General features: G+C 37.5%; 2 protein-coding genes across 8 annotated transcripts in view; one reads left to right on the top strand and one right to left on the bottom strand.

Moving 5' to 3' along the window:
- Positions 1-1,662: 1,662 nt before the first annotated feature.
- On the top strand, positions 1,663-2,897 carry LOC147320093 (uncharacterized). The gene is made up of 7 exons (XM_086307600.1): positions 1,663-1,802; positions 1,876-1,943; positions 2,021-2,203; positions 2,318-2,379; positions 2,497-2,544; positions 2,625-2,657; positions 2,736-2,897. Exons 1-7 carry the CDS (start codon positions 1,663-1,665, stop codon positions 2,895-2,897), a joined length of 696 nt encoding a protein of 231 aa, XP_086163726.1.
- A 151-nt stretch (positions 2,898-3,048) lies between these two features.
- The window catches only part of ntm (neurotrimin), a 480,597-nt gene continuing 461,692 nt past the window's right edge, over positions 3,049-21,953 (bottom strand). For 2 of the 7 annotated variants that reach the window (XM_086307920.1, XM_086307918.1), the window contains 4 exons: positions 18,526-18,646; positions 18,136-18,287; positions 15,518-15,553; positions 4,654-12,134 (listed from right to left, as the gene is read on the bottom strand). In XM_086307920.1, the coding sequence (XP_086164046.1) occupies positions 12,034-12,134; positions 15,518-15,553; positions 18,136-18,287; positions 18,526-18,646 (410 nt within the window). In that variant the 3' untranslated portion in view covers positions 4,654-12,033. The other 5 variants (XR_015131211.1, XM_086307922.1, XM_086307923.1 and 2 more) reach the window with 5 other exon arrangements.

Consider the following 21,953-nt stretch of genomic DNA (forward strand, 5'->3'; position numbering starts at 1 on the left):
GATAGGCTCCAGCACCCCCCGCAACCCTGAAAAGGACAAGCGGAAGCGAATGGATGGATGGATGGATAAAGCACTTATAAGTAGCTCTGTTTACCTTTCCGTAAAAGTCACTGCTCATATAACCCCAATTTAAACATATTTGGAGTGAATAAAGCATCTTCACTACTTAACAGCATTTACTTAATATGATAGTTTAGGTGACTTAAGCTTAATAGTATTCATTCAGTCATTTTCACAGTTGTTAAATTACACATTTAACTTTGATTTAAGGAACACTGACCTTTAACAAAAGGCTAAGAAAACGCTTTCATCTTTTAAGTAACATTACTGTGTTGAGTCTCTAATGTAATGAGCAGCCCTCAGCAGCAGAGAACAGATGTTTGCATGAATTAAATATTTGTTGAGACTGAAGTAGAGCTGTGGGGTATAACCGCTAAGCATTTCTTTAGTTGGGGGTTTCTGTCGCTGCTTACAAAAAAGCACAAAACCTACAATGCTGAGCTCATAATAGACACGGGTTTACATTATTTATTACCCAGTTGTGTAGAAGTATTTCTTCAGGTCACAAGCATCTCTCCTAGTAACAAAGATTCCAGTACATTTCTTTTCAATATGAATGAAGGAGAATAGAAAAATGCTTCTCCTTGCAGTTATAGTAGATTTCATAGTTGAGGAAGAGAGACACATTCAGAATGTTATGGGTGATGTCCAGCTGTGGTTATACATTATTGATGTACCAGTACACTTAGACAATACTGTGTGCAGGCTGTAAGACATATTGATGTGATTTAAAAAACTACAGTTAGTGGTTGTTGGTAATGTATCAGGCATACGACAATGAGCTCAGTCCAAGGTCAGGACCTCTGAGGGATAAGAAACCAATAAGTTTGACTTGTTCCTTACTTGACTTGATCCAATTGTAGAGGATCTTGCAGTTTTTTTCATGATAAAGTCTATTGTAGTGATGTGTCGGTCACAAATGAAATGGCTCTTAGAACCGGATCTTTGACGTGAACGACGTGAGCCAGCTCCTTGTCGCGAGCCGTGGGTTGTTTTTTTTTTTTCTTTCTCTCACCCTCTCTCTCACACTTTTTTTCCGCTTCACTCAGCATGCAAGCCTTGTGCTTTACGCTGGGATGAGGGGGGAGGGGCGGTAGTTACACTCAGTAGCACAGGAACAGAGCGGGAGGGAGAGAGAGAGAGCCAGGGGCAACAACGTCACATTAGAAAGGTATAGTAATCATCCACAACTATTTTCAGTTGCAGATGATAAAGGATTCAGAAAGTTTATTCATGCAGGCCCATATGACAGAGAATATGCATCTTCTTATTGTTTTCATATTTTAATTTATATTTAATTGTGTTGTGGTTTGCAGTGTTTTGTGTTGTTTCACTTTAAAATTTTTGACGGAAAAAGCTGAAAATTTAAATAGTTAAAAATTGAAATGTTGGTTTTTGTATTATATGATTTATTTATTACATTTTATGTGGAGTGAATAAATAAAAGTATATTTACGGTGGCCCCTACAGACAAAGCACGTAAAAACTGCAAAACACGTAAAAACTCCAGAAGCACATAAAAACTCAAAACACATACAAAAGACAACAGAAAGTGCTCCAGGGGTCCGTTCTTCGTACCTCGCTTACTACATCCAAGATCAAATGACACATCCAGCAGAGCAAGAACTCTTTATTGAGGGGTTTCAGGAGTTTCAGAGTTTAATTAAAACACAAGGGAACACTGCAAAGGCTGCAAAAGCAAGGAGAGAGGACTGGCAGAAAGTTGCTGACAAATTAAACTCGTAAGTAATTTATTATATTATATTACATTATATCATATTATATTATATTACATTATATCCTCTTTCACATTAGAGCCACAACAGGACCCACTAGAAAATGGGAACAAGTAAAAGTGAAATATAAGAATATTCTACAGAATGGTAATATTTATCACTTATATTGCTTTTAGTCTCTTGAAAAGAGACCCTGAAATAATCTGTTTGTTTATTTATAACAGCAACCAAGAAAAGGGCAGAGCAAAAAAAGACAGGTGGTGGTCCTGCACCCCCTTGTCACACCCCGGCAGAGGAGCTGGCCCTAGGATTGAATGCCACCAGACCCATTGTTGAGGGCATCCCTGGGGGCAGCTCTTCCTTAGACCAGCAGCCGGGGTGCAGTAGCAGCAGCACTTTCATAACTGGTAAATGAGCTCATAATTCTATTTGTACAATGTAAAATATTTGGTTGTTGCCTTAATTAAAATGCTTTTTGTACTTTGACATTTATTGACATCGTGGGTTTTTTTAGTGTGTAGTTTTACATAACACTCCATCCCTTTTACCTGTTCCAATGCAAGGGGTGACTGAAGCATGCACAGTAAGTTGGGATATATATATATGTATATTTGTGTATATAAAAATCTTTTTTTTAATTATTTAGACCAATAGGCTGTACCACATCCCTTTGTAACACCATTTTGTTTCCATTGCACAGGACAGTGAAGCAACCCTGTTAGATGACTGTGGTTTGGAGGAAGTCCCTGTAAGTGCATGCATAATTTGGCCTGAATTTGTATCTACTTGTGTACTTCTATGTGTTTCTGACTGCAGTATGATTTGCAGGCAAAGAGGCTGGCAGAGAGGCCTGATACAGAGGTGGGCAGTCTTGTAATTAATTTTACTTCCTATATGACATGTATTGACCGTTAAATGTTGTCTCTACAGTTGAAACAGGGTGACATTCGTTTGCTCTATAAGAGAAGTCTCCAGCAAAAAATGGAGTATACTGAGCCAAAGAAACAAAAGCTTCTAGGTGAAATCGAACTTCAAGCTCTAATGAGGCAAAAAGTTCAACTAGAAATCGAGTTCCTTCAAAAGGAACTTCAGAGTAAGTAAAAATACACTTTCATACAGAGCACTATTGATGACCTTGCGTGATACAGTATATATGATTTTTTTTCCTGGCAAATGATGACTGGCTTTTTTTTGATGAGACAGAAAAAGATGCTGAAATAAATTTCAATGAAAAATATGTTTTTTCATGTTTTTAATATTCGAAATTGTGTTGCACAATTCTGTCCCGTGCAGCTCTGCCACTAGGTTGGTCCAAGTGCACTGGCTGGAGGTCATCATCAGGCTGCACCTCCACCACAGGAGTCCTCTCCTTTCTGATGGTGGCAATGTTGTGCAGTACGGCACATGCAACAATAATGTCACATGCCCTGTCAGGTGCAACCCTCAGACTTTTCAGACACTGAAATCTTCCCTTTATTTGCCCAAAGGTCATTTCAATGCGTGCCCTTGTCCTGGCTAGAGCTGCATTGTAGCGGGTTTGTGGCCCAGGGTTGGGGTCAGGGAACGGTGTCATGAAGTACTGCCTGCATGCATAACCCCTGTCTCCAAGGAGAATCCCATCGTAGGCCCCTGTGTAATGGAGAAATGCTGTTATGTTAGGCCCAAAATAAGTATGAAATATCAAAATAAGTCTCTTTTTCTTACCACACTCAAATAATGTGCATAACCCTGACTCTGAAAATTCCTGAGTCATGCACTGATCCGGGCCATTTAGCTTCCACATTTGTGATATGGCACATAGAGTCACACACCATCGGTGTGCTGACAATCGAGCTATAGTTACAGACATAGGTCATGATTGCATCACATTCATTATCGAATTTAATGTACCTGCAATAGAAAAAAAAATCCCTGTTTGACAACCTTTTGACAAACACACCCAGGAAATGCTTGAGTGCCAGGTATACTTTGCGAATGGAACGGCAGACAGCACTTTTGCCAATGTTCTCTGCATCTCCAACAGCGTACAGAAACGTGCCACTCGCAAAGAAATGCAAGGCAATGCACACAGTTTGTGCAGTTGTTAATGCCCGACTACGGTGAGTGGAACTCTTAACATAGGGATCCAACAAGTTGGTTAAGTAAATAATACCCTCACAGGAAAATCGATATCTCTCTATGAGCACACTGTCACACTGAGCTAAAGGATCCTGTCTATCCCGCAATATACGCTGAATTCTGAAAACTCTCCTTATCAATCTTGCTCCCAAGCAGGTTTACGCTTACGGATCTGTTGCTATGACAGCAAGTCCCGGATGAGCTTCGGAGAACCGAACGATCCAAGATCACGCGAAATCGTCAACAATCAAATCCAGCTAACTTACTTAGCGAGGTACGAAGAACGGACCCCAGGATGCTAGGTGCAGTGTTGACCTTTTGTTACCTAGTGGCTACACAAGCCAGCAAGTACCAACAAACGGATTTGGTGTGTGGTAATAACAGGTAAATGTTAAAGTTTTTTTTTAAATTATTTGAATATATATGAGTGCTTGTGTATAAATACACAAACAATACACATTTGCTTTCAATTGTGTAATGTAAGTGATCTAGGTAGCTCTGTTTTGGAAGTTCAGTTCATGCTAGAAAAGTGTTTTGGAGTTTGTACTTGCTTTGGAGTTTGTACGTGCTTTGTCTCTAGGGGCCACCGTAAATATTTATATATAAACCTATATAAATAAAACCACTGTTTTTTACATTAGTAATTCCTTTTGTGTATAATTTTATATTATTGTTAATAATAAATTAATTAAAGCAACAAAACAACCCGAAGAGCCGGTTCTTTTTAGTGAGCTGAACCGGAAATCCCATCACTAGTCTATTGGCGGTGCAGCATGCCAGCAATTTGATTTCTTCCTATCACTATTTACTCTGAACAACCCATTAACACTAAATAAAGACAAGAAATCACAAAATATTAAGAGACAACATTTTATTACTGTCAGCCTTAAATATGAGCACACATTTTTCATCAATAAAATACATATGACCAACAACTCTATACAACTACCTTCAAGTAGTATTTACTGTAAGTGACCAAGTAGTATTGGGGTAAAAGTTATTGAATAGTGTTGAAATAAAATGACAAAAGTGCGAAGGATTAAAATATTCCAAGAGCTCAATTTACTTCATCTAAACATGTTTCAATCGTGTTTTATGAACACAAAATGCACAGTTTTATTGAATATGAAAAGTTGTGTTGATTTAACTCAGTTGTTTAAGTTTCTGCCAAAGCAAAACATTTGTGTGCAGCCAATGTCCACTATTGAATCAAGTAAATCAAACATGGCCTTTTTTCAGTGTAGGGTAGAATTTTAGTCATGTAAATAATCCAAAAATGAATCCCAACATATTGTGAGACAATGTCATGAATCTGCTAAGATAATCTCCGGGCAGTTGAGACAGATGTTTGTAATTGGTCATATAAACATGAACATGCAATGCTTCCAAAATACAAATCTTAGTGGGCTGTGATTCAAAATTGGCTCACAGAAAGAAAAAAATTATGTGTATCCAGCACTTCTCAGTGCGTTTTCATAAATGAATGCTGGTGCAGGATCAGAAATATGTATTTCTAAGATCCTCTGCTCATTCGCCTGGATTTTGTCATGGGTTTGGCTTGATTAGGACTTGCATATAATTTTTTTTAAAGTCATGCTTGGTGGGAATTGGGAGCCATTGCTCTAACATAGTGCAGACACAAAAAAAATGCAATATGCCTGCCTTCAATTTGTCTGAGAGATTAATTGTTACTGTGGTTGCTTATTTCCAATTTAAATAGGTATGTCAGCTCCTGTTGTGTTGAGTTTGCCTGAAAGAGATGCATATTATGTGCAGTTGCTGAAAGTGCATAGCATGTGGAAAAAGAATCAATTTTAATTCAACTCGTTTCAGTTTATTTCCATTTACATAGCGCCAAAGCACAAAAACTACCACAATCATCTCAAGGTGCTTTATACTGTATATTGTAGAGTAAAGATCCTACAACATTAAAGGGGAAATCTCAATAATCTGCCAACCCCCTAAGTGTAAGCACTTCTAGAAAGTGGGATGGAAAAACTCAGTTTTAACGAAAGAAACCTCTGACAGAACCAGGCCTAGGGAAGGGTGGCCATCTGCAATGGCTGGTTTGGGGTGAGGGGAAAGAAAAGATAAAGGGCAAAGAGTGACAAGACAAAAAAAATATTTAAATTATTTTCTAAAAACTAAATGTAATAGTGCAGTCTTTCACAATCAGTTTTTGACTTTTAATTACTAAAGGGAATGATTTCTTAAATTAAATTTCAATTTAATTCTATTTTATTTATAAAAAAAATGACATTTAGCAAAACACTGTAATCATCACACAAGGTCAGACTTCTTACTTAAAGGAAAATTCAGATGTATTTCAAACTAGTGTAGTTCCTTTGAATGTCCAAGAATTGAAAATTAATTAAGTATCAAGCTAATGTAGCTATGATTTGTCACTGTTAGCCAGTGCTGCCTGTGGCTGTATTACAGGAAACAATCAAAATGTTGTTATTCCAAAACAGAAACCTGCAGACAGAAACATCATGAAGCTGTTCAAAGACTTGAACAATCAAAATAGTCTGCAAAGATGAATATAAATACGCCTGCATTAAGGTTAGCTGGAAGGTTATCCAAAACACATGCAATTTCTATTTTAGCATAAACCCTTGAACCATAGTAGTCACATTAAAGGGAAACATTAAAAGTTTAATTACAACAGAATTTGAATTAAAGTGAACCTAGTTAAGACCAACTGGACAACATGAGGACAAAGAAAGATTTTGTTTTTGTTTTTCAACTAAATGTGCATTAAATGGGAAATTAGCTGTGTTGTGTGGCACAAATCATTACACTGCCTCGCAACATGCAATTTGACTGTCTTTATTTAACTGCTCTGCAAGCCAGCTTGTCTAACCTTGAGGCTGACAATGTCCATATCGGATCAAGAACACTGGCACTAGGTAATACAAAAGGCTTAAAAAAATCCAAAATAAGCCTGTAAAGAGGCAGCATGCATAGGTTTTCTCCACATGCTTTTCCCTTTTCTGTGTTTGGAACAACAGGGATTTGAAAACAATGAAATTAAAATTACCTTTTACTCTTAGCTTTGTACATCTCAGACCAACACGAAAGCTTTAGAAAATATAATCCAGTTGGATTTTCAACAATGATCTGACAGGCATTGACTCTTCTCTATGTCATCCTCTGATCATGGATGATACTTATCGTTCCCAAAATGTTGTGTTCTGTGCCTTCTGGGGGATTTTTGTTTCTTGGAGGCCTTGAACTTATGATCTCATTGGCAGAATTTTAGGAGTAATCCTGTTTTGTCTGCATCTGAGGCTGAATCTCAGGTGGACCCTGGAGTCAGCTATCTTACTTGCTGTTTTCTCGTACTCATGTAGTAGCTTTAGGCAGTCTTTGCCAAAGTGGGTTAAAATGTCTTGATGCATCCAGGTAAGGAAAACCACCAAGTCATTGGCTCAGGTATGTGGATGACAATCTCAGGATGTACCACAATTCACTGATCACATTAACTCGGTAGACAAACACATCAAGTTCACCAGGGAGGATATGAAAAATGACAGACTAGCCTTCTTAAACTGTAAGATTTTCATCAGTAATGGGGGTCATTTAAAAGTTGATGTGTACCGTCTACCTACGCATATGGATCAGTATTCAAGGTTTAACTCTCATCATCCACTAAAGCAAAAACTGGTTGTGATCAGGATGGTACAACATAGAGCGAACACCATCCCCACAGATACAGCAGCCAAGGAAGCAGAAAAACATCATATCAAGATGGCCTTGAGTAAATGCGCCAAAAACTGGTCTACCCCAAGGATCAAATCACCAGATACAAACAGAGTAATGTAGTGTACGCTGCTAAGTGCCAGAAGAATTGCCATGATTTATACATCGGGGAAACCAAACAACCTCTGGCAAAGTAGATGGCACAACAAGAGGTAACTCATCAGGCCAAGACTTTGCAGTCTATATAATCCTACAGGCTGGTGCATACTCTTTCCACTAACCTGTAGGATGAAGCTGTACCGGTACACATCCTGGACAGGGAGGAGTGCTAGTTTGAGTGGGGAGTGAAGGAGGCCATTTACGTGAAAAGGGAAAGACCATCTCTGAATTGAGGAAGGAGCCTAAGGGTACATCTTTCGCTATCTTACAATGCTGTGATTGCAGCCATTTCCCAACTCTCTATGAATGGTACTGATGGCCACTGATCAGTTGTCATTGAAGAATAGTCTTTGGTCTCTGGTTGTTAATAAATAATAATTTAATAATTTCAAATATATTAATAAAAGTTCCTAGAGGTCATCCAAGGTCACCCAGCACCTTTCTTTATGGTGAAAACATTGTGAAACATAAACCATGATATTTTTATCATGATCACAGTCTCAAAAGTAAAAAAAAAATAGGTTCACCGTAATAGTTAAAATAGACTATGCATTAACAAAATACAAATTAATCAGAACAACATAGGGATGTTTTTTATTAGAAAAGGTAAATACGGGCTTTTGACCTTGAAACTTTCATTAATGTTCTTACAAAAGCATTACAAACTAACATTTTAGAAGCACAAACCAGCATAAATGTTTGCCATCAATTTTGTTTGATTTGAAGAAGGTGGGGTCAGCTGAGACTGAAGAAGTCACTTGGATGAGTGACAAAACATTTCTCCCACTGAAAGCGTTACGTCCACATGAACAGAATCAACGTTTGGGGATTTTTTTTACCTGGATGATTAAGAATGCATCAAGATTTTTATCACATTCTTAGCTCAGTGTTAAGCAATTTGCAAAATTTTATCCATGGTGAGAGATCTTACTGCAAGTTCATAAACAGGTGTATTTGATATAAAAAATTTGTAGAGTTCTAAAGTCGTATTTTTAATTCTCACAGTTTCGATTACCTTGTGAGATAGTGATCAAACTGTACATGTGCTACTAAGTGTGAGCAAGTACTCAGCAGCAAATGTACTGGAAAATCGAAATAAGACTTTCAGGTGTTTATTGCTGCGCTATTAAAAAATCTGGCTAGATGATAAACATTTGCTTATAGGTAGTATTGAATGGATCACTGCAAAAACTTCCCTATGAGGTGATGTGAGTCCATCTTAAATGTGGTGAATCTTGTCATAAAATGACTGTGCAGGATAGACGTGTGATTGGTAGTGCCTTCTTTCAACCCAGGATGGAATAATTACCATGTCATTTCCAAACATTGGAGTGCTAGAGATAAATAATGTTCTGCAGTCTCGCTCTGTCCCTCCCTCTCTCTGATATGTGAAAACAAACAATGATTAGCCTGTCAGATTCAGGTCGTGATTATCCTGATCAGTTTCTAAAACGACCCGTTTCATGCCTCTCTGATTTGGATGTTGGCTCTTCTTTTCACACCAAGGAGTGAAAAGGTTGTTATCCCCAAAAACCATGGAAAGAAAAGAAAGATAGAGGTAGGGGAATGTGGATGATGGACTAGGGCCTCAGTGGTGCTGACACAAGCCAGAGGGAAAAGACTGAGAAAGGGGGCAAAAAATGTATATTAAAAGAACAGAGGTCATTGCTTTTGTGTACCCTTTCCTCCTTTTAGGTGTGATGAACGTTCAGAAGATAAGAAAGGCAACATCTCCCATCATTAAACAGACATAGTAATTTGTTTTAATTCACTGTTTTTGTTTGTTGCAGTGTTAATGGAAACCTTCAATTGCAAAACTCTGATAGAAACTGACAGTAAAAACAAACAGCATTTTGCAAGGGATGCACAATGTCTTAAAACAATCCCTTTCATTACAAAAGCCAGTAGTTCAACACCAGATGTACATTTTTTGTTATTGTCACTAAATAACAAAAAAGCATACCCATGTTAAGTACAGTCTGCCAATTGGTACAAATCTCTTTTCAAATTGAGAGATATGAAAGAGAGAAATTACCAGCTTTAATTCTTCCTGTCATTTTGTGAGAGGTTACAGATTGTTGCATAAAATTCTCATGCTCACAATGAAATATGGTAAAGGAGGTCTGCTGATTGTTTGCTGCCTGTGACACTCTGCCTGCACTGATGTTTGTCCATATTGAAACATATGATTTTCAGGTTTTCTCATATATTCTGTCTTTTCTGTTAATGCAAGTTATATATCAGGTGATAAGAACTGTTGTGGCCTATTTGCTGAGACCTTTAATCAGTCTCAGTTATTGCAGTTGGCTTGCATACTCTACAGTAAAGTCTAAAATTATTAAATCTTCTGACCAACATCTCACAATCTGACTCCTATACTGTACATTTTGGTTTAAGAGTATCAATGATTTTGTATTTTACTCGTGTCAAAAGACAACACATTTACTCTAAAGGTCTTCATGAGTCTACCCATGTCAGTAGATCTGTATAGGACTGGATAATGGACAAAATACTAAAGATGGGTCTTAGCCTATAAGTCTAAATTGTGAAGTGGCAGCAAAAGTACCTTAAATCTGCTTTCATTCTAATAGGCTAAGAATAATTGCTTAAGTTATAAAGTCCAAATCAACAGAAGTCTGAAAGTCTTTACTGCAAAATGTTTGCTAATTCAACCCTTTTCTTATAAGTTTATGGTCTCAGTTCCTACTTTCAATACAGCTTCAGTCTAATATGATCTTCACTTTGTGCATTATAGTTTAATTTACAGATAATGATGAAACAATGTATGCTTCTAGTTACTATTGTATGGTAGTGAATAATTTCCTCAGGTTGTCAATGAAAAAGGAACTCTTAAGACTGCAAATGAGCAATTATGTCACAGTGGCATAAATGCTCATTTGCAGTTATGCCACGTTTTACATATAGTCTTTATTTCTGACCTATTTTTTCTGACCTTTTTTTAACCCAGGTGTTATTTCTATATTATTTCTGGGTCAATATTAAAAAAAATAGGCAAATCCACTTTAATTCACTGTGGTACATTTTTGCACAGACAGACATTTTTGTACCCATGAAGACCTCTAGTTTACTCTGAAGTTAATGAGAAGACAATACTTAAAAATCAGGGTCTTTGTTTGGTGATTTGAAAAACAGGAAGTTTATGAAATATAGTCTTTGGGTCATTTGTGTCTAAATACATGCAGAAAGAGTTTATTTTGTGTTAATCTACTCAAAACGACTGTTCTGTAACCCTCCAGTGCTGGTTTAGAACATAAACAGGAACAATTTCTAGAGCATGTATACATGGTATGATATTAAACAAATATCAATAGCATTAATAGGTCTGCATTATTTAAGTCAGATGTCCACTCCATACAAATGTAGCTAACATTCCCTCCATCTGTAAATATTAAAGTCTAACATAATTATAATAATCTTGACAACATTTTTGTATACAACCAGTACCAGTAAAGAACAAAAAATGACAAAGAGATGAAAGTAAGGGGTTTGTCCCAAATAATTACAAGTTCATATTTCCCGTTCTTAAAAATATTTAAAACTACACATAATTGAAAAAATATAATTAAAAAGATTAGCATAGCACAAGTGCAAATATATCACTATAATGGTGGAAACAAAAATACTACAATTCTGCTTTCAACAACCAGACGAAAGGATAATTATTATACATTAAAATATGATAATACCAGGTTTTCAGCCTCAGGGCAACCTTGTGTTTGACTCTTTCAGTTTAATTTTGAGGTATTTAGAATTCACTTCTTATATTTGCTGTAAATTTGCTGTTTCCTGGAATAGACATGAATATTCAGTGTGGTTAAATTCAAGACAAATCCATTTGATTAAGAGACACTTTTTAAAAATAAGAGACACCATTTTAAAAATCTTTTTTTTAGAATCACAGGTAAAAAGAGAAAATCCAGAATAATATGATTCAAAGAGAAAAATATCCAACAAAATTCAATTAAAAGGTGAAACATTTGTTACATCCTTGAAATCTTAAAAAAAAAGACCCTCAATGACATACTTGTTTAGCGGGTCAACATCAATGCAGTGCAGATTAAATCATGCACTTAATGTGCATCAGTTTATGGTTTCAGTTGGAAAAAACAAAAACGCACACACACACACTCCCACGCACACACACACACGCACACACACCTACACACACTCACACGCATACACACACACACGCAGGTACACACACACACAAAACACTGGAGTTCAACTCAATTTATCTTCAAAATCTAAGCAGGAAGGACAGAATTATAATGAAGAGGAGACAGTTGTGTGAGTGCACACTCATTGCACCGCCGCTGCCATCCTGAACTGCTCTCGGTCCTAACAGGAGATAGAATGAGGAAAAACATCTGGGTAAGTTTCACCACTAAGGAGTTTTCTTCTTTTGGTGTGTCAGTACTTGAAGTAAGTAAAACCTCCCGTCTGTGAACAATCCAGCATTACAAACATATTTGTGTTTTTTTTAAACAACAACTTAAAGAGTAATAAGACCTGTAACAATTATTATGGTTTGTATGTCATCTTAATAAGATGGCATGAAGACAGAATTTAAAGGTCACAGTACTGCAATTTTGATGCAGAAGTTTTTGCTACAATATATTAGAGTTCAATTTTAGGGACACCTGGTTGTGTCTTTGATGGTATGTTCCCCTGGGTTATCTTGCAAACAGTTTTGCATTCATAACAAGAAACAAAATGTCAATGGTTAATATATCAGCAAAAATTCAGTACACATTCAGTTGACGGAAATTGAGAATGTGCTTTGTTGTTTGACAATGCACACCCACAGACTGTATGGCAACAATTATGTTTTAATACTGATAAAGTTAACAATGACTTAAACCAAGAGCCTGAAAAAGTGACTAACTGTATTATCTATACCTTCTTTTGTTTCGCCACAAAACATAAGATTTTTTAAGGTTTAGAGTTAGGAAAAAGAAATGCAGGATATTTGCATAGCGAGAATCTGGGAACACAGTAATTAACACTGTAACTGCCAGGAGGAGTGATTTTGACCCCTCAGTTGATTGTTTACATTTTAAAATTGATCTCAACGCAGGCTACACAAAAGGGGAGAAAAAAGCATTTTAAATTATTATTGTAAAAGTAGTAATGTCCAAGTTGATCATCGCGTCCATTTTTACATCTGCCTCAAAATCACCAAAGTGCAACCTCCCATTCAGTGTTCACACTGCTCCCCAATTCTCAATCTGCAGCTTCACCTCCCCAGCTGTCCGGGTCAGGTCTAAAACCTGTTTTACTGATGTGCTCTGGATTTCACTATTCATTTGTTTGGATTAGTTCTCCACAGTCTAGACTCTGTTCACGTTAGGTATGAATTCCTATGCTGCTCAGAAGAGAAAGCAACCTGTCACTTCTCCATGCTTTCGGTTACGCACTCCCCCTGCTTCTGCTCAAAATCCCATACTCAGCCTGTAGTAATCATTCTTTTTGTTTTTTTTAATCTAACTACAGTCACCTATATATTTATTTATCAGTCACATATAACTAGCTTTTGGCTGATGTTATAACAGTCAAAGGTGGGTTCTAGGTAAAAGTGGACATTTTGTTTTTCTTTTGATCTCAAACATTCCAAAATTCCAAATTTGATAAATAATCCCCTTTTTTTTTTAAAAAAAGTCATGAAATTTGAGACGATCAGGTTTTATTTTAACCCTTTAAGACCTGCCATAGAACCAAGTCCGCCAGAGCTTACTTTATATTTTTACATGCTGCAGTGCCATTTTTGGGAGCATTTCAAGTATCTATACATCAATACAACTGTTATAGCCCATATTTTAATAATATGTATGCATTAAGTCCATAGTAACTGCATTAATTGAAAAAAAGTGCAATAAACTACAAAAAAATAGAAAATCGTTTTTGTTTTTTTTTACATATATTTCTACTTTAAATTTAAGAGGCTTATCCCTGAAAACTTTAAATACAAAAAAGTTGCAAAAAATAGTTTACAACAACAGGAAATTTATTTTGAGTGTCTTCATAGTTTTATTTTATGTTTTTGTTCCTGCAAGCGCTTTTTATACAATTTTCAGGTCAGGTTTCATATGCAAAAAAAATTATTGCGCTAGCTTACGCGGTTCCGGTTCTACAGGGATTTAAAAATAGTTACGCAAAACAGAACGTGCCCGCTCCGACCGGCCTTAAAGGGTTAATAGAGTTACAGGATTTTGAAAATGCCAGAGGGTAAAATGTCCATCTTGCTGGTGTTAAAAAGTCGTGCTGGCTGAAGTTTTAAGTTAAAGCAAGTGATATATGCCATGGATCCTACTTTAAAGTACCTCAGGTTTCTATTACAGTTTGTTTTTTTGTTAAACTGTGTTTGTACTTTGTTTTTGAACATCACTTACGATGCATTCTTTTCCTATATTTGTTGTAAGTAGCAACTGTAAATTAATCATCATCATTCATCTTTGGATCTGATTTATTTAGCACATAACAGTGAATAGTGTTATGAAGTTTGGATGATAGTGAAAGATGAACAAAGAGAAGCAGAGTAAGGAAGTAATCTCAGTGAGGAAGTAACAACACTGTCAAAAAACTATATTTAAAGGAAAACTCTTCAAGATGACATGAACTGCTCAAAGGTTTAGTAGGATAAAAATGAACCGTGCTCAGCAAGGTTGTTTTTTCAAGGACATTCTTAGGATTGAGAAGTGATTTAAAACACTTATTCAAATTGAAATGCAGTATTCCAGCACTGATATTTTTAACACATTGCTAAAATTACCAAAGTATTGCATGATGCATTCTATGAATAAAAGCATGTAATATTTTCATCATGCCCTTTTTGGGGATGAGGCAAGTTCTAAATGAGTGTATTATAAAAGGATTTTGGATCATTTTTACATTGAAATTGGTAAAACAATGACTACTCATTTCCCTTGGCTTTCCACAAGTTTCCTTTGGGGGCATGTATCCAATTATCCTTCCACAGTGGATTATTCCTAATCCTCTCTACTGATAATTAGAATAATGAAAATCACTCATAGTCATAGTCCAAATCAAAGTCATTAATACAATTCTGTTATGTGAATGGACTGCTGGTTGCAGTCACAAGGACAAATCAAATGGCAAAGTAGGTGTGGTGTTTATCTCTGCAGTTTCACGCGTTAAAGTGCTGGACCTCAAAATGTGCACAGATTCACACAAGAAATTTGCAATTTTGTTTGGTTTTCTTCTGTAGCATGTACAGTTGAAATGCAGCAAATATTGGTACAATGGATCACAGAAGAACAAACAAACATGATAAATACTTACATTAGGAAAAGCACATGCAAAGAATCAAAATGAAGCCGATGTCACACAGAGAGGCAGTTAGGTTTGAGAAGAAAAAGATGAAACACAGTTAATGAAACAGACTTCATTGACCATTTTCACAGATTTGCATATGTCACTTTCCTTTGCTGCTCACCGTCCTCAGAGATCCTGCATACCACACAAGAACTCTAACATGTCAATTCAATAAAACCACAGAGGGTTAAAGTGCAATTTTGACTGGTTCAAAAAGCCAAGACAAATGATTTCACTTTTTTTCAAATGTAGCAGAGACTCATCGTCTCTGAAATTCTAATGCAGCCTAACTTACAATTGTGAAAATGGCAATGTTCCACAGGCTCCAGCATGCAATTAATACTATTGATCCTCGACAGCTGACGTTCATGCTGGTGTTGAATACTAACCTTGCAAAAGTGTTGAGCTAGTGGGTTCAATTACCACTACACCAGGGAAACAAATTGAACAGAGCAACGTGTCAGAAACAGAAAAGCAACATAATGATATCAGTTTCAGGTAGTTCAACTGACAAAACAGCAGCAACGCATAAAAGCAACGGTGGGGCCCTAAAGGCAAAATGCTTTGTCTTAAGTACCACAAATAAAGTAATTTTATCAAAATTTTAAGAACAGCAAACATCTGTGCACTCTCCAAATAAAGACCCTTTAACAATGCAATATGTAACAAGGACCTTCCATCAGATGTGTAAGGGTTTTTTTTTATTATTATTTGAATGGCCGTCTGTCATATAAATAATTTTTAAGGCTTTATTCAGACATGGCAGTATGATTTCAGAAAGAATTTTAATGCTTACATGAGAACAGTGTATTTAAAGCTCACACAGGCTTGACACAGGCTTAACTGATTTCCAAGAGTTCTATAGACTTATATGTATAGCACAGGTATTTATTACCACGCAATTCGCACTACAACCTGGTTTGCCTCTTACCTGTAGTTATTTTTATTTAATTTAATAACTGTACAGTACTCTCTGTATATAGTAACCACTGTCCTTAATGTAAATATGTAAGAAAAATTGTGTATGTTTCTGTTCCGTGTCCAGTGTACTGTTTGTTTGTATATGTGTCTTTTTGGCTGCTGTTACAACCAAATTTCCCCTTGTGGGACAATTAAAGGATTATTCTATTCAATTCTAATTATTTTCCTTGTGTGTGAGCAGAGAACTCAGGAGCCACACACACAAATAAGCCATGATTGTGCACACGAGGGTGTATGCTCAGCAGTCCCCTTAATTTGCTGTATAATATTACACATATATTATCATGACTAAACAAACAAACAAAGCCTAACCTGGGATCTAACAAATTATACAAATTAGAACTTTAGCCAAAAAATAGACTTAAACATGCCAACAAAACGTTTATCAGTCTAGTCCCAGAAGTGGCTATTCACTCACTGACTATATTTTGGCCTTATTTTTGATGGAAGCCATATTAAATAAGCAGAGCAGATGAAGAGGACATGATGTCAGACACAGGAACAGCACAGTGAATCCAATACATTTTCAAAATAAGATGCAACTCTCCACTTCTCAAATTTTTCTGGTGAGATTTATAACTTCACAGAGGACAGAACAGTGGAGATAGTGAAGTTAAAGACATGCACCCAGGGTAGTACTTGGTTAATGAAACCGTCTTGGACTGTATTCGGTGACTTATTCTGCTTTGCAGCCTTGGTGAGCTCAATGTACAGTACATAAAAAATTCTCCACTGGCTGCAGGTTCTGGTTTGAGAGGCTCCACAGCAGCACAACAAGTACCATCTTGGGCTGTAGAGTGCAATTCTGGTCACTACATGTGACAGTGATTAAAGACCCAGCTTAGTGATAATGAGGACCACTGCAAGAGTGACCTGATTAGCAGCAACTATCCATCCATCCATCTTCTTCCGCTTTATCCGGGGCTGGGTCGCAGGGGCAGCAGCCTAAGCAGAGAAGCCCAGACCTCCCTCTCCCCAGCCACCTCCTCTAGCTTATCCGGGGGAACACCAAGGCATTCCCAGGCCAGCCGAGAGATATAATCTCTCCAGCATGTCCTGGGTCTGCCCCGGGGCCTCCTCCCGGTGGGACATACCTGGAACACCTCACCCAGGAGGCGCCCAGGAGGCATCCTTGTCAGATGCCCGAACCACCTCAGCTGGCTCCTTTCGATTTGGAGGAGCAGCGGCTCTACTCTGAGCCCCTCCCGGATGGCTGAACTTCTCACCTTATCTCTAAAGGAGAGGCCAGCCAACCTTCGGACGAAGCTCATTTGTTCTTTTGGTCAGTACCCACAGCTTGTGGCCATAGGTGAGGGTAAGGATGTAGATCGACCGGTAAATTGAGAGCTTCGTTTTTACACTCAGCTCTCTCTTCTCCACGACGGACCGGTGCAGCGTCCGCATCAGTAATCCGCCTGTCGATCTCCGGCTCCCTTCTCCCATCAATCGCGAACAAGACCCCAAGATACTTGAACGCCTCCACTTGGGGCAGGAACTAATCCCCGACCCGGAGTGGGCACTCCACCCTTTTCCGGCTGAGAACCATGGCCTCAGATTTGGATGTGCTAATCCTCATTCCAGTGCGAGCTGGAGGCCATCACCCGATGAAGCCAACAGAACCACATCATCTGCGAAAAGCAGAGATGAGATTCTGAGGCCACCTAAGTGAAAGCCCTCCGCCACTTGGCTGCGCCTAGAAATCCTGTCCATAAAAATTATGAACAGAATCGGTGACAAAGGCCAGCCCTGGCAGAGCCCATTACCCACCGGGAACGAATCCGACTTATTGCCGGCAATGTGAACCAAGCTCTTGCAATGGTTGTATAGGGATCGAATGGCCCGTAACAATGGGCCAGACACCCCATACTCCCGTAGCACCTCTCACAGGACACCCCTAGGGACACGGTCGAATGCAGCAACTAAACATCAAAATAAAATGACTGCATACAACAACGTTTGTACAAATCTAACATATTACACAATCTTAGTTATAGTTCCTGTTGTCAAGTATCATAAATGTACTTACCAAACAGAAGGAAGCTTGTATTTGAACTCCCAAGTGTGTTGATGGCAACACAGGTGTAGTTGCCATAATCTCCATCAGACACATTAAAGAAGGTCAGCTTTGATCCTAATCCAGTACTGACAATCTCCATACCATCAAAGTCATTAAAGATCCTAAATGAGTGAAAAATATCAAATCATATCATTCATGTTTTCTTTTTGACTTTTTTTTCCCACACTTTTTAAAAAAAAAATCAGTTTAGATAGTATTGGGACTATAAATTTCACAGCAAATCATTAACCATCAGTAACTTGTGTGCACACACACACACACACACACACACAAAGGCACACGCACATATTCACATACCTTTAATTTGCCTATTTAAAATGCAAATGTAAGACCAATTACCTTCTGTTATCTTTGTACCATTCAAAATCTGCCTCAGGCACTGCATCAGCCTCACACTCCAGCACTCCTCTCTGGCCCAGTGTCACTCCAACATCTCTGCCCTCTGACACAGCTGGAGCATCTACAACCAGACAGAAACACACAGGGATGTTGTGTGTGGGAGTAAACGGCAGCACAAGCATTGATAAGCAGGAGACAGAGGTCATGGCATTTTCCTGTCTTGACTCTATGCCACAACTACAAGTGAACAGATAATATCATTCAAATTATACATAATACTTAGTACAGTGTTGAAACTGCATAGTGTTAGAGTATGATGTGAAGAAAATAACTGTTCAGGTTTTAATGATCAATTTCTTATCTCTGTATCATAGAGATATTATAATATAAATAATAGTTGTTAGCTGTATGTCCAAAATATAGGCAACTGTGCCCAAGTAGTCAGCTACTGCTCATGGGCCTTTCAAACTTGCTTTGATTTCAGGGCTCTCTGTGGTAACTAAAAATGATAACTACACACAGACAATATGAATAATAACTTGTACTGCAAAAATAAAGGAAAACAATGAAAATGCCACTTGTGATAATAAAGTATAATTCAATGCCACAAAATCAGTTTTTTGTCAAATAGGCCAAAAAGCAACATCAATCATTATTACTAAGTGCTAATGATTTATATAGCATTTGGTATTTAGGTTTGACAAATGAACCAATGATTAAGGTTGCAGATTAATTTCCTGAAAATCAGCTAATTTACACACAATTAAACAGAAAAAGGTAAATTAACCATGCTACATGCATTAGACTATTATTAGATATAGGTTAATTTAATAACAAAGTAGTTCTAATTTGAACGTATCTTTCATTTAAAATAGCGCATACTTCCAGAACACATACCTCTAACCCTAACCCTAACCCCAGTCAGCCAATCATGTAGTAGTAGTAATAATAAATAAAATCCTGTAGATAAAGGTCACAGGCTTCAACTTATAACCGAGTCAGAAATCATAATGTGATCATAAAAAAACTCCAACCAAATCAGTAGTTCTGGGTAGTTGTTCTGCAGATGGAAAAGCTTTTATGATTAGAGAAAGTTTTGAGGTGTGCAGACATGTAATTTATCATGACACGTGAAGTAACATTATACATTATGTAGCTGAAGCAAACTATGGCAACTATAGTATAGTAAACAAAAGTATATATACTGTCTCAGAGGAAATAAAACACATTCATGGGGAGCATATTGCTCATAATGTGCATAAATTGGGCAAACTGGGGCTAAAGATGGATGTTTACTGAACTTCTTCAGTGTGTTTACTGATGCTGTGCAAATCTGGCACTGTCCCTCTACATGATTTATATAATTATGTTATCACCAGCAAATCAATTATACGAGATCTGAAGCCCTACAAAAGTTTGGATGCTTATCAGTATTTTCTGGGCCAGATTGTCCGGTGGGCATTATGGGAATGCAATCTTAAACCACAAATTATCAAAAAGTAGATATGATATTTTTTATTATAAAAATTGGCCAAATACAGTAGTCTTTATTTAAATACAGTAGTCTAGATTCTATCTCTCCCTTTTTCATCTACATTGTGATCTCTCCCTAAGTCAACTAGCTAGTAGATGCCACTGCCATGCAAGCTAATCTTGTGGTTAGCAGCTCACAATTAAGGTAAATCTATGACCCAAAGGTTTGAATGGCTCTAAATGAAGAAGCCAGGCTTTCCTCATAACCCAAAAAGCAAGTTTACAGGAAATATTTCTGTTATTTCTTCAACATTCATCTGGGAGCAAGACTGTGGCAATGGCAAGAATTGTTGAAAGGAGGTAAAAGATGAGAAGATCATAAGGAAAACAGACAGACAGAGAGAGAGAATGAGGGAGTAAGATGATAACAGGTGTGCATGCAAAAACTTTAATTAAACAGTATTTTCATCCTTTTTAATTTAATGTAAGTTACTTTAGAGGATTTAGCTGTCACGACCTGCGGGATCGGCAAGGCACTGATCATAATCTCCCCACTCCTGGCTCTCCTTTTCTATCTCTCTCTCCCCCTCTCTCCCTCTCTCTCCTGTTTTGCCAGGGCTGAAATCATGGTGGGTTCACGCCCTCGGCCCACGCCTTCCTGGATTGGGAACACCTGGGCCTCATCAGACCAACTGGTATTTTAGAGGGAGGAGGTCAGCTGTTCAACACTGGATTGTTGTGAAGACTCTAGTCAGTACATGTCGAGCCCAAGTTTCCCGTGCCTCCGTCTCAGAAAGTTAACATGTGTCTCTGTGTTCTAGATTCCCCGGACCCGTCCCCATGTTTCCCTGTGTGGAGTGTGGAAGGAGTGACTGGTCACTAGCGGAGAGAGAGGTTGTAGTGAGCGCGTGTGTGATTCCCCTGTTTTCCCTGGAGCCCTGGAACCCTGCCTCTCACATCTTGTATATAGCACTATCCTCGCACTGTCTGTAAATACACTTGGTGAAGATCTTGTAAATAAACAGTCTCTTTTAAAACACAACTCCGGAGTCCTGCGAGTGGATCCTCAGAGCAACCCATGACATTAGTAAAGTTGTGTTGTGTTTATAACTTTTTTCTCAAAGATACAGCCTTTGCATTTCAAACTATTCTGTGTACTATCAATATGTCTGATTATTGCAGAAAGAAATCTTATCCTCAAAACAAGTCGGCTAGGGCCCAGAAAACATTTCTGCCTAGGGGTCTGTAATTTTATGATCCAAGTATCTGGGTATGTGTCTGAGTATCTGGGTCAAGATGGGTAACAAGCAAAAAAGCTGAAATACTTTTTCAAGAAAAAAAATCAAAATATGGAGATTACAGTTGATGTTTCAAGAAGGCAAACTACCACGGATGCCGTATCGGAAACTTATTGTGTACTTTTTTTTATTGTGTCGCTAATACTCTGTCATACAGGTAAATTGTTAATGATATTCATATTTTTCTGTTTTTGCCTCTGTTACTGAAAATGTGTTTTAAGTGGATCTAATGAGCGTATCCTCACACTTAAAAAATAAATGTGATGTGACAATGTATTAAAACTTTTTATCAAAGAGAAAGTACTTAAAGAGATTTAAGATACTAGTTTCTAAAATTATCTGGGGTAATGTTAGCTTATAACATGTTGTTTGTCAGCTGTATGGAGACAGGAGGGTCACATGCCTGATACGCTCATGATAAACCAACTGGGAAAATGTCAAAAATAAATAAACAATTTCATATTCTTCAGTTTAGGAGTGAGGCTTCAGGTGAGGAGGAAGAAGATGAAATGGAGATGAGGAGGAGAGTAGAAATCGAGGAGGTGAGAGAGAAAAAACTAGAACGAGAAAAGGAAAATATAAATGTAAAAATGTTAAATGGTCAAATATAGTTTCAAACAAATACTGGTAATTTGAAAAATTCAAATAGATTATTAC

The sequence above is a fragment of the Aulonocara sp. 'chitande type north' Nkhata Bay genome, linkage group LG10 (genome assembly GCF_057382095.1).
Source record: "Aulonocara sp. 'chitande type north' Nkhata Bay isolate Kocher_YH1m ecotype deep benthic linkage group LG10, A_spYH_male_GT1.1, whole genome shotgun sequence".
Classification (NCBI taxonomy): Eukaryota; Metazoa; Chordata; class Actinopteri; order Cichliformes; family Cichlidae; genus Aulonocara; species Aulonocara sp. 'chitande type north' Nkhata Bay.